At 35.4% G+C, this 14,699-nt stretch overlaps 1 protein-coding gene, 1 long non-coding RNA gene, 1 other non-coding gene and 1 pseudogene across 3 annotated transcripts; all 4 read left to right on the top strand.

Moving 5' to 3' along the window:
• The first annotated feature begins 1,160 nt into the window (after positions 1-1,160).
• LOC147549503 (protein trichome birefringence-like 4 pseudogene) lies at positions 1,161-2,118 on the top strand (annotated as a pseudogene).
• A 263-nt stretch (positions 2,119-2,381) lies between these two features.
• On the top strand, positions 2,382-3,440 carry LOC147549502 (uncharacterized). The gene is made up of 3 exons (XR_015238268.1): positions 2,382-2,614; positions 2,714-2,868; positions 3,165-3,440. It is a non-coding gene; the product is annotated as an uncharacterized LOC147549502 (long non-coding RNA).
• Positions 3,441-4,787: 1,347 nt separating this feature from the next.
• LOC147549501 (1-aminocyclopropane-1-carboxylate oxidase-like) lies at positions 4,788-7,682 on the top strand. Its single transcript, XM_086666209.1, has 5 exons — positions 4,788-4,974; positions 5,032-5,428; positions 5,512-5,738; positions 6,559-6,892; positions 7,116-7,682. Exons 2-5 carry the CDS (start codon positions 5,315-5,317, stop codon positions 7,443-7,445), a joined length of 1,005 nt encoding a protein of 334 aa, XP_086522335.1. The 5' UTR covers positions 4,788-4,974; positions 5,032-5,314; the 3' UTR covers positions 7,446-7,682.
• A 1,193-nt stretch (positions 7,683-8,875) lies between these two features.
• LOC147549500 (small nucleolar RNA snoR111) lies at positions 8,876-9,000 on the top strand. The gene has a single exon (XR_015239008.1). It is a non-coding gene; the product is annotated as a small nucleolar RNA snoR111 (small nucleolar RNA).
• The last annotated feature ends 5,699 nt before the right edge of the window (positions 9,001-14,699 follow it).

Below are 14,699 nucleotides of genomic sequence, written 5' to 3'. Positions count from 1 at the left end.
AGTTTTTGTTTCCTAACCAATTTCTAAAACTAATTAAAAAAATTCAAAATAAATATAATATTTATTGTAGTGACCCGTAAATCATTTTCTACTAACAATCAAACAAGTAATGAAGCAAAGAGAAAGGAGTAGTTGTGGACTCCAAGTACTGTTATAGTCTTGTAGAAGAAGAAGTAGTGGTGCAGGATTGAAGGAGGAGTCATCGAGAAGAAAGAAATATCAAAGGATCCAAGAATGAGGAAGAATCTGTTGTTGAAGAAGAAGATGGACAAAGGGCGAATGAGAAAGAAAGAACGAAGGGATGAAGGAGGAAAAGAAAGTGCTGCTTAGGTTAGGGTTTGTTTTTATTTTTTTCATTTTTGATTTTATGATATTTTACTCTTTTTTTTTTGTTGAATTTCCACCATCCATAAGACCATAACGACCATCATACATTTTTTTTATATATATAATAATACAAAATACATCAAAACAATAGTTTGATTTGGTTTTGTTCGGTTATATCGATCAAACACATCCATACACCAACCCAAACATTTCGCTCATGAACTTTTAGTATTTGAGTCAACTCGGGTAACCCTTTGTTTGGTCACCGAACTACCCAATCCCTTTAGATCAGATTGATTTGGTGGGTTCAGATACTAAATGTACAAACCTAACAAATAACTTCAAAATTCATTAAGAAATTCTGAACCAATAACGCTGACTTTAAAGTTCTGAACCAGTAATGTTCTTAAAAAACAATAACGTTGAACTTTAAGTTTTTATTAACAGTTAAGAACTTTGAAGTTCTAATAAAGGTTCTAAACGAATAATCCTCACTAGAATTCACTACAAAATAGTCTGTTTTTAGCTACGCCCTTTTTGTTATGGACTACACGTACCCGTAGCTATTAGTTAACATTTGTTATGGATATTTATTGATCGTAGCAAATGCCAATCAGTAGCTACAAACTTCGTGTACGCTTGCTACACATGTGTCTGTGTCAAAATCTTCACACACATAAATTTTTGGGAAATCCGAAAGTGTGTTTTTGCTACGGTTCCTTAGGCATAACAATAGGTGATCATTTGTTACGAATAATCCGTTGTTAGTGGGTCAATAGTGGTAGCAAAACTGGATGAAATTTGGTGCCAAAAAAGGGCGCTGAAAAGTTAACATGTGGGCGGTAAAAGGATTCCAAATTTTGGACTCCAAATTTTGGGTGCCGGGTGCCCTAAATTTTCCCATCGAGTTTGAGAAGGAACGAGCAACAAGGAGGAGAGAGGGACAAAGATATCTTTCTGCAAACTACGTCCTTAATTTCAAGGTTTCTTCATCCTTAGATCTTTAATCTCGTTTTCCTTACCTTTGATTTTACCGTTTTGATTTCTGAAATTTATGTATATATTGGTGAGAAGATTGTTCTTTGTGTTTTTTCCTTCAGTTGTAAACCCTAATGTTCTTTATCAATTGTTTTTCCCTTTAGATCTTCCTCTAGGTTCAATCCAGATCTAGATTTCATTGGTCAGAGAGGTTAAGGATTGTGATCATTGCTTCAAGTATAGACGACCTGATTCTAATTTTCTAAGATATCGATGGCACCCCAATGGCTGTCATATTCCGAGGTAATTTTCTAATTTTCTTCTGTCTCTTTATCTTTTTTTTGGATTTTAATTATGTTTGAGGTCTTTCAAAGTTGCAGGTTGGAAGAAAAGAAAATGATGGAGATGTTAAGAGGGAAAAGACGAGTTTTTGTTGGTGACTCACTGGATTGGAACATTGGGGAATCACTAGTTTGTACCCTGAGAAGTTATTTGACTGATTAAAATAGAGCATTTGAGGTTTCAGGACGAGGTGAGAAACTATTGCATATTACTGTGTTATTCAAGTTTTGGTTAAGCCTCTGTCTTGATTAAGCCTAAAAGTTAGATTATGACTATTTGGTCGAGTTTGTTGGATCCCCATTTTTGTTATGGAAAATATCAGATTCAACTGGAGATAGACTCAGAGTGACACTAAGACTAGACTTGGTTCAAAAATCATCTTTGAAGTACCATGAAGAAGATATAACCGTCTTCAATACCGATCACTGATGGACTCGAGAAAAAACTTCTCGCAGGTACGTCTTTATATAGAAGTTGCTTTAAGATAGATTGAAGATCATGAATATAAACTTATTCGTATGATGCTTGACTACATATATAACGAACTAGACATGGCAGAAGCTTACATGAAGGCCTTGCGAACTTGGGCTCAATGTGTCGATGTGAATGTCAATTCTAGTCGTCGCACTCGGGTCTTTTTCCATGCATATGCAGCTTCTAATTTCAAGTAAGAAAAATAGATTTAATGACTATATTTAGTTCAACCTATGTATATGGTTTATGATTTTCATTAGTGGGTGTTTTTCTGTTTGTGGAACAACAGTGGAGGGCAGTAAAATTCAGGTGGAAATTGTGATGGAGTCCGATATGGAAGGAAGAATATCTCATAGCGTATCCACGGATAATGGATATACTCCAATCAGTCATTAGAGATGAAAACTCATGTTTTCTATCTCAATGTAACAAGAATTACTGAATATAAAAAAGACGGGAACCCATAGGTCTTTAAGCTACTTGAGAGCCAATGGTAGCGAGGTTTGTTCCAAAACTGCAGTCATTGGTTCCTTCCTGGTGCTTTCCAAAATTAATTACAATTTATAGGAAAATAGATTCTCAATTATTTAAGTTACCTAGGTTAGGTTTTGATCCTTGCCTACCAGCTCAGACAACAACAATGCTCAAAGGAATTTATACAACCAAAAAGTTGAATTTATTGGGAAGGTTTGTGCAGGTGTATGTCATATCTAGTTCATGGCTCTATATGATGCAATAGTTTCTGAGGTATGTATATGGTGGTCATTTTCTGATTTAATCTTCCTTGCATACACTTGTAGTGCTTCAGGAAGTTGAAACTTATAGTTTTTCTATGTATGTACAAAGTGATATTGTTTCATGTCAAGTATGTAGTGTTCTCCTTCGATTTTGCCAAATACAATATGGTGTTAGTTTTCGTCAAACTCATCACTTATATGAACCAAAATTTATCTATGGTTTCTAAGATTTGGATGGCGAGTCTTGAACATTGATCTGTGGTATTAGTTTTCTTCAAACTCATCATTTTTTCTTCTCTGACACAGGAACTTCACTGAACAACACAAGTTAAATTGCACCAGTACTGACAACAGAAGCTTTCCGTAGCATGCCAAGTTTTGTGAAGATGGTGTTTTATACTCTAATATTACAAGAGATCAAGTTGTAAGAATGCAAATAAGAGAATATTTAATTTTGTTTTTGACTCTTACATAGACATAATCGATGTGAAGTAGTAAAGGTGTTGACAGTTTATTTGATAAGCAAATACTCATGTATTGCGTTTGAATATTAAATAGATACGGTGATTATTTTTTAATGAATTGACGAATGCTTATTTTATAAATGTTAGTTGATCTTTTGTTATAGCTAACCGTTGTAACTTAATCGTGTCTATATTTGCTACCAGCTTTTTGCTACCAGCTTTTTGCTACAGCCTACGCGTAAGTAACTAAATATTTTAATAGCCATTTAAAAAAAAATCACATTTTGTTATGGATAATGTCGTAACTAAAAAACGATTTTTTTGCTATGGTCAAAAGTCGTAGTAAAAAGTTCGTAACTAAAGGTATTTGCGACGGCAATATCCGTTACGGAAAGCAGCCCATAGCTAATGCTCAATTGCTACGACTTTTTGCTTATTTGCTACAGATATTGTCTGTAACAAAAAGTCATCTGTTTTGTAGTGATTAAATTAACTTTTAGGATTTCAATCCACAAAGATATTTGAGTCTGCTGAAGATTGAAGGAAGTCTTTTGGTTTTTTTGGATGTCGACGATCTAAAACAACACAAGAAGTAGGAAGTATTCCTTCGTTTCTTTTTTATGTCCTCGTGATCTTTTTTAAACTTGTTAAGTTTGTGGTCATCCAACTCAAAACCAATTGGCAATGAGTGGAGATGACCTACTCACGTGTGGTGTTCTTTGAGCCTAACACGTGTTTTTTTTTCTCTACGGGTGACGTGGAGCACGTGTGGTTTTTAAGCCTATCACGTGTGGGCCTAGCTCTGATACCATGTTAAGTTTGTGGTCATCCAACTTAAAACCAATTGACAATGAGTGGAGAGGACCTATACTTTATATTCTTGATTGCTAGTTATCCATTCTCCCATGTGGGACTATTCTCACAAAACTTGGTTTTACTATGGTTTATGAGAGATAAGGGAAGAAGAGAGAGCATGGACACCACAAGATTAGTAAAGACATGAATACGAGAGAGGAGATGTAGAAAAAGAACAAGAACAAAAAAGTTTGAGGAAAAGTTGTCGATGATGAAGATGGCTGAAATATATTTTAATGACTGAGATCGACATTTTTTGGAAGGTAGAAAGCTAGGTTGGAACTTGATCGATCATAAATTAGAGGGCTAAACGAAAAACAACCCTAAGAAACCCAGTACAATACTGATAAAATAAAAGAAAGCATACAATATAAGATAAAAGAACTTTATTGTGATAGGATATACAATCTACCAGTTTTTACTACCCCAATTGGATCAAAGTAAGCTACCACTGACTCACTCAGATTATTTTAACAATTTTCAGCAACTTTAGTTCTACCATAATATGGTTTACAATGATTATGTAATCCTCAGAGAATAAAACAAGATAAAATAAACTTAAACCATTAAATTATTTTAAATTCAAAGTTACTAGAGTAAATTGGAAAGTGGATTGTCTTGATAACTAGGTATCCTTATAAAATAAAAGGAAGTGGATGCACATAAAAAATATTATATTATGTAATGAAAAGATCAATCTATACTAGATCTAATCACCCACTTGTGGAAGGAACAAATTAAAGGTATGCATGAGAGAAGTGGGGCATGAATAGAGAGAGATAGAGAGAGAGAAAGGGGTATGAGGGAGAGGGAGAGGGAGAGGGAGGGAGAGAGAGAGAGAGAGAGAGAGAGAGGGGTCCCAAATTAGTCGACAATGCACACGCTATGTCCATTAGTTCCATACTAGATCTTGAAGTTGTGTCTTCCCCCTTCCCACAATCTCTCCACGATTCTAACTTCTTTCTCTCTCTAGCTTTATTACTTTTCTTATCACTATTCCAAATGGCCTATAAATTGGACAACAAATAATACCTCCCCCCACAAACAAGCTGGGTGTAGAGAGAGAGAGAGAGAGAGAATCAGCAAGTTAACTAAGAAGTTACATACATACTAGAGAGAGGGAGATAGAGAGAGAAGATGGAGTCATCAGCAACCTTCCCAATCATCAACATGGAGAAATTGAATGGTGAAGAAAGATCCACCACCATGGAGATCATTAATGATGCTTGTGAGAACTGGGGCTTCTTTGAGGTATACATATTGTTAATTTCTCTCTATACTTCAATTTTCTGGATCAGATTAATTAAAATGTTTTGATCTCTGTTTTTTGTTAGTTGATTAACCATGGGATCTCACATGAACTGATGGACAAAGTAGAAGCAGTAACAAAAGAACATTACAGGAAGTGCATGGAACAAAGATTCAAGGATTTGGTAGCAAGCAAAGCCCTAGATGGAGTTGAGACTGAAATTCAAGATATGGACTGGGAGAGTACCTTCTTCTTGCGCCATCTTCCTGAATCTAACTGGTCTGAAGTACCCGATCTCAGCGACGATTACAAGTAATTTTTCTTTTACTACCTAGTTAATCTTTCGTGGCTGACACCATGCTCGTCCAGTCGCGGGGCTGAATCCCAGAGCGGTGTACGTGGCTAGACCAGATTCGGCCATGTACGTGGCCGGACCAGATTTAGAAAGACAAACACGTACCATGCCGGGGTTCGGCCGGGCATAGAGCCATGTAACTACTTGCATGGTTTAGTATAGGGTTGTGCTGATGAGGCCAACCTTAGAGCTGGTAGCTATACCACATCGGAGTTGCACATGTTGGAAAAAAATTTTTGTTAAAAGCACATGTTGGAAAATTGATCTAATGACTTGATTCTCTTCTTGTTTCTGTGAACCGAGGTCGTCAAAGCTGTAAAAAAAGAAAAAAAAAATTAACGGTGATTTAATTTTTTCAGATCTGAAATCTGGTAGATTGAAAATAATAAACCTAGAATTTTTCTTCAATTTTATTTTTAGAGATTATTGATCCTACAAAGAGATGAAATTGTCACTCAATTTTTAAATTTGAAGATTAATATTAACAATGCTAGAAGAACCACCTTGACGTCTGTCTCTTAATAAGACAAGGGGAATTTTAGTCTTCTACCGAGAGAAAAGACCATAATGTCTCCTGTCTTATTCGCTGCTTAGGCGAGGCGGCCAACCACAAAGTCACCTAAGAAGTCGTTTTACAATTTTGGAATATTTTAAGTAAAGATCTTTGATGAAAAATCCCCCAATTGAGGTAAAAACTTTGGAAGGTTATGGTGAAATTTAGAGTAGCAATACAATTCTTTTGTCTCTCTCTAAAACTGTTTGTTTTGAATGAGACAGGACAGCAATGAAGGAATTCATTGATGAATTAGAGAAACTAGCCGAGCAGCTGTTGGATTTGTTGTGTGAGAATCTTGGACTTGAGAAAGGATACCTAAAGAAGGCTTTGTGTGGATCAAGGGGACCAACTTTTGGGACAAAAGTTGGGAATTACCCACCATGCCCAAGGCCAGAACTGGTTAAGGGCCTTAGGGCCCACACTGATGCAGGTGGCATTATCCTACTCTTCCAAGATGATCAAGTTAGTGGTCTTCAACTCCTTAAAGATGACCAATGGATTGATGTTCCTCCAGTGCCCCACTCAATTGTCATCAACCTTGGTGATCAACTCGAGGTAATTCATTTTCACATTTAAACTCATGACTTCTGAGTTTTTGGAGTAGACGCACAACCAACTGAGTAAGCAGTTGTTGACACATTTAGAAATTCTATCTTGGGTTCTTACTATGTGAAATTGTAAGGCTGCAAGATGAATCTCATTCGCATTTGTCAGACCGTTTCAACTGATTTATTGATATTTGGATGTTTAATTTACGATTTGGTGGTTTTAATTGTAGGTGATTACGAATGGGAGATACAAGAGTGTGATGCATCGTGTTTTAACTCACACTGAAGGTACCAGAATGTCTATTGCATCATTTTACAACCCAGGAAGTGACGCAGTAATCTACCCGGCACCGGAGTTGTTGGAGAAAGAAGAAGTAGATGAAAGCAAGTTGTACCCAAAGTTTGTTTTTGAGGACTACATGAAACTCTATGCTGGGCTTAAATTCCAAGCAAAAGAACCTAGGTTTGAAGCAATGAAGGCTAAGGAAGAACCTAGATTTGAAGTAATGAAAGCAATAGAGACTAATCCTGTCACTTCAGCTCCCATTGCTACTGCTTAATTAAGAGAATAAGAAGTCTTTTTGTGTGTGTGTGTTCCAATGTTGTGTGGTTTGACTACTTTAGAAAGTTGAGGGTTTCAAACTTTTTAAAGATATTGATCAATTATATATGGTGTTATTAGGGTTTTAATGGCTTAATCAAGAAAACTAATGTATGTATTTTGTAAGATCGAGTTGTATTTAGTGTTATTGTGATCCTTGTAAACCATGACCTGAAATAAAGTCCTTGGTTGAAAATTTCGTGAATGATAACGTACGTACTTATGTTTATTCAGTAACTAGTATCATGGCCTTTATGATAGGTTTAAGAAGATAGGTTTACGCCTAACATGGGAATGAGAATGAATCTTTGCAGCCTAACATGCTAGCCATTAGGGAAGAGGTTATAAGATGATATTGTCTTGTGTTGTAGTTAAACAAAATCTTAAAGGGAAATTTTAAATGCACTCACCATTTCTGTTATATACACTCACATCTAAGGTAATTTTAGTTGAAGTCCAAGGAGACGTGAGTGTGGCAGGTAGAAATGGTAAGTGTATATAACATTTCTCAATCTTAAAGTATAAAGCAACTATTACAGTCCTTGCTTTGGGTGGTTAAACTATGGGTAGTTCTATAGCCTATAGGCGCCTCATATTATGTTATGGAAGCCCCATTTACACATGAATGGTTTTTAGTTTCGGCTTAGACAGGGTTTGTAGAGCAATATTATGGGGCGCCTACAGAATCACCGTTAAGACTATTTTCTCGGAATTCAATCCAAATGAGAATTTGAGGGCGGAGATAAGGGGTTTCCTTGGAAATGCTCACACCTGGTATAAAGTTGGTTGTTCATCATTATATGGCCAGTAAGGCTCCTCTGTATCTACTCCGATACAAAAAAAATTATAAGTTTAATTCGTAACTGAGGTAAAATCTTCATTTATTGACTTGGTATAAATAAAGGGGAAATTTTAAATGCACTCACCATTTTTTTTATATACACTCACATCAAAGGTAAATTTTTATTCAATTGAAAGAGGATGTGAGTGCACATAACAAAAATGGTGAGTGCATTTAACAATTCCCTAAATAAAGCCGTGAAAGATGACCCATTCGTTTCTCTCTTGGACGCCTACAAGCCCAGGCTTAGAATACCCATTTCGGCCCATTGTCAGCATCTACTTTCGGCTCTTGAAGTAGAAGTTGGGTGGAAGGAAATATCCAACAAGCTTATCTCAACTTTTATAACTAGGGCAACTCACAATTTTGCTTATAAATTGCCGTAAGATGCTTCATAATACATTCCTACCATTCCGAATTACTTTTTAGGGTTAGGGTTTACTCTTACTTTTCCACAGCCACTCCGCTCACTCTCTCTCTATCTCTATTAAATTTTGGTTTTGATAATTGATTGTTAATTTTGTTTTAATCGATCCCTCTGTTTCTTTAAGAAAACAAGATTGTTATTTAAGTACATCTTGTTAACAAGAAACAGAGGAAGAATAATTTGGTGAGATATCGTTTCAGTCGTCCATTTTTACTGATTGACGATCTGATTGTTGCTCCTCTACATCTTACTTTTATTTTCTTTACTTGTTCAACAAAATCGTTAGGGTTTTCTTTTTATCTGAATTGTGGAGTGCAGATGATGATTCAAATATATTATTCTTCACTTTGAACCTACTGGAGATTAGTTTATATCTCCTTGAGGAATAATTTCAGAATACTGATGCACTAACTTCAAACTTCTCGGTTCTTTTTTGTTTTTGGATTGAAATCTAGGGTTTTGATGAAAAATTAACTTGTAGATTAACAATGGGTAAGAAATAGTACTGAATAGAGAATGGTAATGATTTCAAACTTTGGAGTTGGACAGGATTGTTCCCTATTATCCAGAACGTATCTACCTAGAAAATTGATGATATTGAACTTAAAATAATTGAATATTTGTTACTGATAACTGTGCTGGATTATTCAATACAAGCACAATTTTTATTCTCTTGACGAATCTTTAATGATCCAAGACATAAGATGAAGTTTTTTATGAGTCTATAATAATCTATGATTAAATGGGGTTTGCACAATTTCATCAAAAAAAAAAAAGTGGGGTTTGCACATTTAATAATATCACCACTCCACCTGACTCAGTCAAATGGAACTTCATCCGGTCCATCTGGATCCGGACCATCCCTCGTATTCATTTTTTTATTTGAAAAATCTGTACTAAAGCCCGCCCGATCAAGGAGAGAATAGGCAAATATATTGGCAATATTTTGATTTGTCCTAACCAGGGCTGACCCAAATTAATTTGAGGCCAAAGCCAATTTAAAAGTAGGGGCCTTTTTAGGTACAAAAAGAAAAGGAAAATATAAAATTTGATTTTGCTTGAATGCAGTTTCAATCCTCTGTCTATCATCACCCGAACTAAGTTCCTATCAACTGAGCTATATTTTGTTTTTTGTCAGAAGTCTTGTTCTAATTGTATTTATTTCAGTCGGATAAGTCTATTAAACTTAGAAGTAAGAGGCTCTCAAGTATGTCGGGGTCTGGGCCGCCCCATGTCCTAACTGTACTAAAATAATCAAGGGAGATTTTATAGGGCCCCCTCATTTTTGTTAAAAGGCCTCCCCTCAGTAATAATTTAGCAAGTAAAATGGTTCATGGGGAGGCCTTTTAACAAAATTGGGGAGGCCTTATAAAACTTCCCAATAATCTATTGAGCATGCGTTGTTACATTGTCCCTTAGCTAGAAATATATGTGTTCTATTTTAATATAATATCTGACAACATTACATCTTTAAAAGAATGGATTCTTTCTTGGCAGAATGAAACACAAAGTTGTTATACGTCAAACAACATTCACTTTGTTACCATCTTATCGCACATATCGAAAACCAGATGTGATCATTGTTTCCAGTACTCTATCACCAATACCAGTACAGTGGTAAAAATGATAATGGCTTCTCCAAAAAATACCAACATTAAAGGAAAAATTGCTTCACTTCGGTGGAACATTGGCAACCCCCATCTTTGCCTTACAACAATGAGGAAAGTGAAGCTATAGCAATTCTCGATGGTCTCATTTGGGAAGAAAAACATAACCACAGGAGGATTATCATAGAAAGTGACAAATAATCGGCGTCATCAAATCCAATGGCAATCGTTGATCCATATTAGCAAGATAAGAGCAATCAAAGGCAAACTGGAAAGCGTCACATTCAGCCACACAAAAAGAACCCTCAATTCGCAAGCTGACAAGTTAGCTAAATAGGCTTGAAAGAAGAATAGATCTAAGTCTTGGTCTAGTGTTCTTTATTTTGTAGTTCATATGTATTGTAATGGTACTCTGATTCAGTAATATAAGTATTGTTCATAAAAAAAAGTGGGGTTTGCACATGATGTAGTTAGGTTAGGAGTCCAAAAAGTCACACCTCTGAGTAAATATATGACGTCCCAAGCCGTAGCAGTTGTCGATATTGTCTCCGCTTTAGACACCTCACACAGGTATGGGGTTTTGTTCAAAGCTTGAGCGTACATCTGGAGTACACCTATAGCTCAAGCTCTAGACACTCCCCCCACCTTCTGCTAAGGGGACTCTGATACCACTTGTGATGCCCCAAGTCCTAGCAATTGTCGGTATTGTCCCCCCGTTAAACACCTCACACAAGTACGGGATTTTGTTCTTGGCGAAGGCACCACGAGTCTCCCAAAAGACCTCAATACTTACTATTACTAAGCTTGAGTGTACACCTATAGCCCAGACTCCGAACACTCTCGTTAGCGATGTGGGACTATCACAAAATATCTCCTCAATGCATAGGACATTTACGAATGTACTTGACATAATCAAATGTAAAAGATAATTTGAAAAATATCTCCCAAATGCATAGGATATTTATGAAGGTACTGTACTAATTTTGGTACTGTACTAATTTTGTGTTTTTTTAATATTGTATGTTACATTTTTTAATGTACTTACATAATCAAATGTAAAGAAAAAAAAATTCTCGAACGCGTACATCCATAATATGTAGAAGACATTCAACAAATATATAGTTCAAGCCACGAACGAAATCTAGGACATTTTAAAATGTATAAGGCATTCCCTCGTCAACACTTTGTTGCCCAAGTGGTTGAAAGTTTTGACATAAACTCCAAAAATCTAGAGGTCCTAGGTTTGATTCCCATACGAGGTGGAATCTATTGTCTCTTTCATTTATAGTTTAACTTCAGCAGTTATCATGCTTATCACATCTTGATGATGTATCAGTGCCTCTTAATGACTAACGTAGATCGTAACCCATTTCTAAAAAAAAGGCATTCTCCCAAATTTTCTCAGTGCATTTTTAGAGAGAGAAAATTTCACAACCAAAATTAACTAATTCTGATGGATCTGAAAACCCAACCAGCTGAGCCAAATATTGGTCAGCTTGACCAGTCAAAGAAGTCAACCGATTCCCTAAGCGGCACGTGTTGGATCCCTTCATACGCATGATCGTGACATTGACTATACCAACAAAGATGTTAACCTGAATGAACTCCGCCACTTTAACCGACAACCTGGGAAATATCAGCTCTGCAGAGGCTAGATAACGTCGAATATATGTTTGCCTTATCTTTAGATACAATCGTATTCACAACAAAAGTTTTTTATTCATGATTCTGATTGTCTGCATTACATGGGTCGCCCCTTTTATTTATCTGGCCTCTTTTTTAAGCCCGATTCCTTCTATATTTGTCCGACTATTGTTCGGACCTTTTAGGCCTCCAAATTGAATCTAATCTAACCTTTTACTATCTTCCCTCTAGTCACATGCTTCTGACCAAATTGACACTCTTTAGTGTAACCCGTTATAGGATCCTGTCGTAGTTAGCTGCGAATTGTCAGATTGATTCGACGATCGTAGTTGATTTCTAGCTAAACATTATGATCCCTAATTCGATCGTACTTGGTGATCTTCTTCACTATTTTTCCTACCCGACAAATTTTGGCCGATAACCTTTCGCCGGAGAAGAAAGTATGAGGTGGAGAGAGATATGTGACATGGAGGTGAATTGCGGTGAAGTGGAGGAGATGAGGTGACTAAATGTTTTTGAATTAATTCGATTTTGAAATCATTTTTATAAGAAGGGCAATTATGGCAACAAAAAGGTTAACCATTAAAGTTAACTGACAAAGTTAAAAATGGGGGTTAACTTTGAATTTACGAACAACAGTTTTAAAAAGGAAGCAGATCACAAACTAGAAGGCTAAAAAGAAAATAATTCTAATAATATAATAATAATAAATATCAACCAATTATCCATCGTTGTCCACGGAATCTAGACGTTCACGAAAGTTCAAAAACATATATTCATATAGTAGTAAAATATTTTATTTTATATGATAAGATAATTGTAATTTAAATATCATAATAATAAATATATACCAATTGTCCATCAATAATTCAATATCCACATATACTCAAATGTCCACGGAGACAAGAAGTATATTTCAAATCATAATATATTCATGGGAGTTTTTATAGGAAATGCCCAAAATTGTTATAGGCAATCTCGCTGAAGGCAACCCCTAGTTTGGTTAAAGACAATGTGTGTTTAGGAGGCAATGTCTCAACTAATGTTTGACGTAACGCTGTTAGGTCGTCACCGACCGTCGACCTGCTTCTATCGGCGACCTTGTCTGAATTTTTTTTCTCCCGCTTCCTCGTCCCTTCTTCATCTTCTTCAGATTCGGAAATGTTTCGAAACATACGAGATCTAGGTTGAAGGTGTGGTTTGTCTACCAGGCGAAATCTAGAGAAGATGGAAAAAAAACACGCGAGATCTAGTTTCAATTACCCCTGGATCTTCAACCATTTTTAGATCATCATACTTATCCCCTAGAAGACTTATGTATAAAGTCAAACAAAACAAAAAGAATGTTAACTAACAATAACAACACTAAATTCAAGCAGTTCACTATAAATCAATAAAAGTTCTCCAGACTTCCATCTCTAAGGAAATGCAATAAATCTCAGACTACTAATCTCTTAAAATAGAAAAAACGAGTATTGAGAACACTAGTAAATGTATAATTCAAGAATTAGGGTTTGTAGTTCAAACATAGAAGACCTATTAAAGGGATGGATTTGAAATTCAAAGCCATTATTGATGCTCACAAGAGAGAACTATTAGATTGAGTTCGTCTTTCTTGAACAAAATCAACACGAGATCTGGTGTGGTTGGGAAACAAGACATTCGAAGTCTGGATCGTCGGGAAACCAAACTTCAAAGACAAGACGGAGAGATGGTAGAGAGAAGAAAAGAAGAAGGAAGAGTTTTTTTTAGTTAAGGTCGCCGGTTAGAAATTGTCAGTCGACGATTTTTCCCACAGAAGAATGAAGATAGGCATTGCCTCTAACCTTTTATAGTAAATTTGTTTTGGCCAAGTAGTGAGTGAAAACACATTGTCTTTAACAACTTTGAGCATTGCTTATAAAACTTCCCTATATTGAATATGATAAGATAATAATTTACATCATAATATTAGGATTTTTCAGTTTAAGGTCCAAAAATAGGGGGGGCAATTAGTCATATATCCACTCCTAAATCAATAAATAAAATAAAACCAAAATAAACAAAAAATGTAAAATAAGTCCAAAAATTAACTATTCGGTGGGCCCCATGCATCAATCCTTTAATTTTCACATTTTTGTCCTTTCGTGAATATTTTTTAACTAATGGTTTCTAATGGTTGAGTTAATACAATTGTTCTTTCCATAAATTTTATGAAAGAATATATATGGTGGATATTTAATGTCAATCTTTGTTTCCAAAACTTATATTTTTCTAAAGTAACCTACCAAATCAACGGATATTTACCTAAAACTAGTTTTTCTCTCCCATAAACGAGTTTATCTTTCTGTAACTCTATATTATTTGAATTCAAGAAAATATATTATTTCAAAAACTCATATTTGTCTAAAGTAACCTACCATATCAATTGATATTTACCTAAAACGAGAAGCTCTCTACTAAAGACGAGTTTCTCTCTCTGTAACTCTATGTTCTTTGAACTTCAAGAAAGTATGAATTTGTGATTTGCTTTTTATCCCTACCTTGATCCAATTAGACATCTACAAATTCGTATGTGATGTATGTCCAACTTAAATTGATCGTTAGAAATCTATAAATCTCTATTAACACAATTTCTATTACTACAATCTTCTTAAAAAAATTATTTTATTCTAACAAGAAACTTAAATGTAACATTTTTTATCACTTTTTGGT

This window comes from Eschscholzia californica, unplaced genomic scaffold (genome assembly GCF_041429995.1).
Source record: "Eschscholzia californica isolate CP2 unplaced genomic scaffold, dmEscCali1.0.p SCAF_3, whole genome shotgun sequence".
NCBI lineage: Eukaryota > Viridiplantae > Streptophyta > Magnoliopsida > Ranunculales > Papaveraceae > Eschscholzia > Eschscholzia californica.
The sequence above is the reverse complement of the archived record's forward strand: the minus strand, read 5'-3'. Positions and strand labels throughout refer to the sequence as shown.

Coding starts and splice junctions, on each gene's coding strand:
- LOC147549501 (XM_086666209.1), top strand. CDS start 5,315: ATGGAGTCATCAGCAACCTTCCCAATCATCAACATGGAGAAATTGAAT. Junction 5,429..5,511: donor AGAACTGGGGCTTCTTTGAG/GTATACATATTG, acceptor GTTTTTTGTTAG/TTGATTAACCATGGGATCTC. Junction 5,739..6,558: donor GATCTCAGCGACGATTACAA/GTAATTTTTCTT, acceptor TGAATGAGACAG/GACAGCAATGAAGGAATTCA.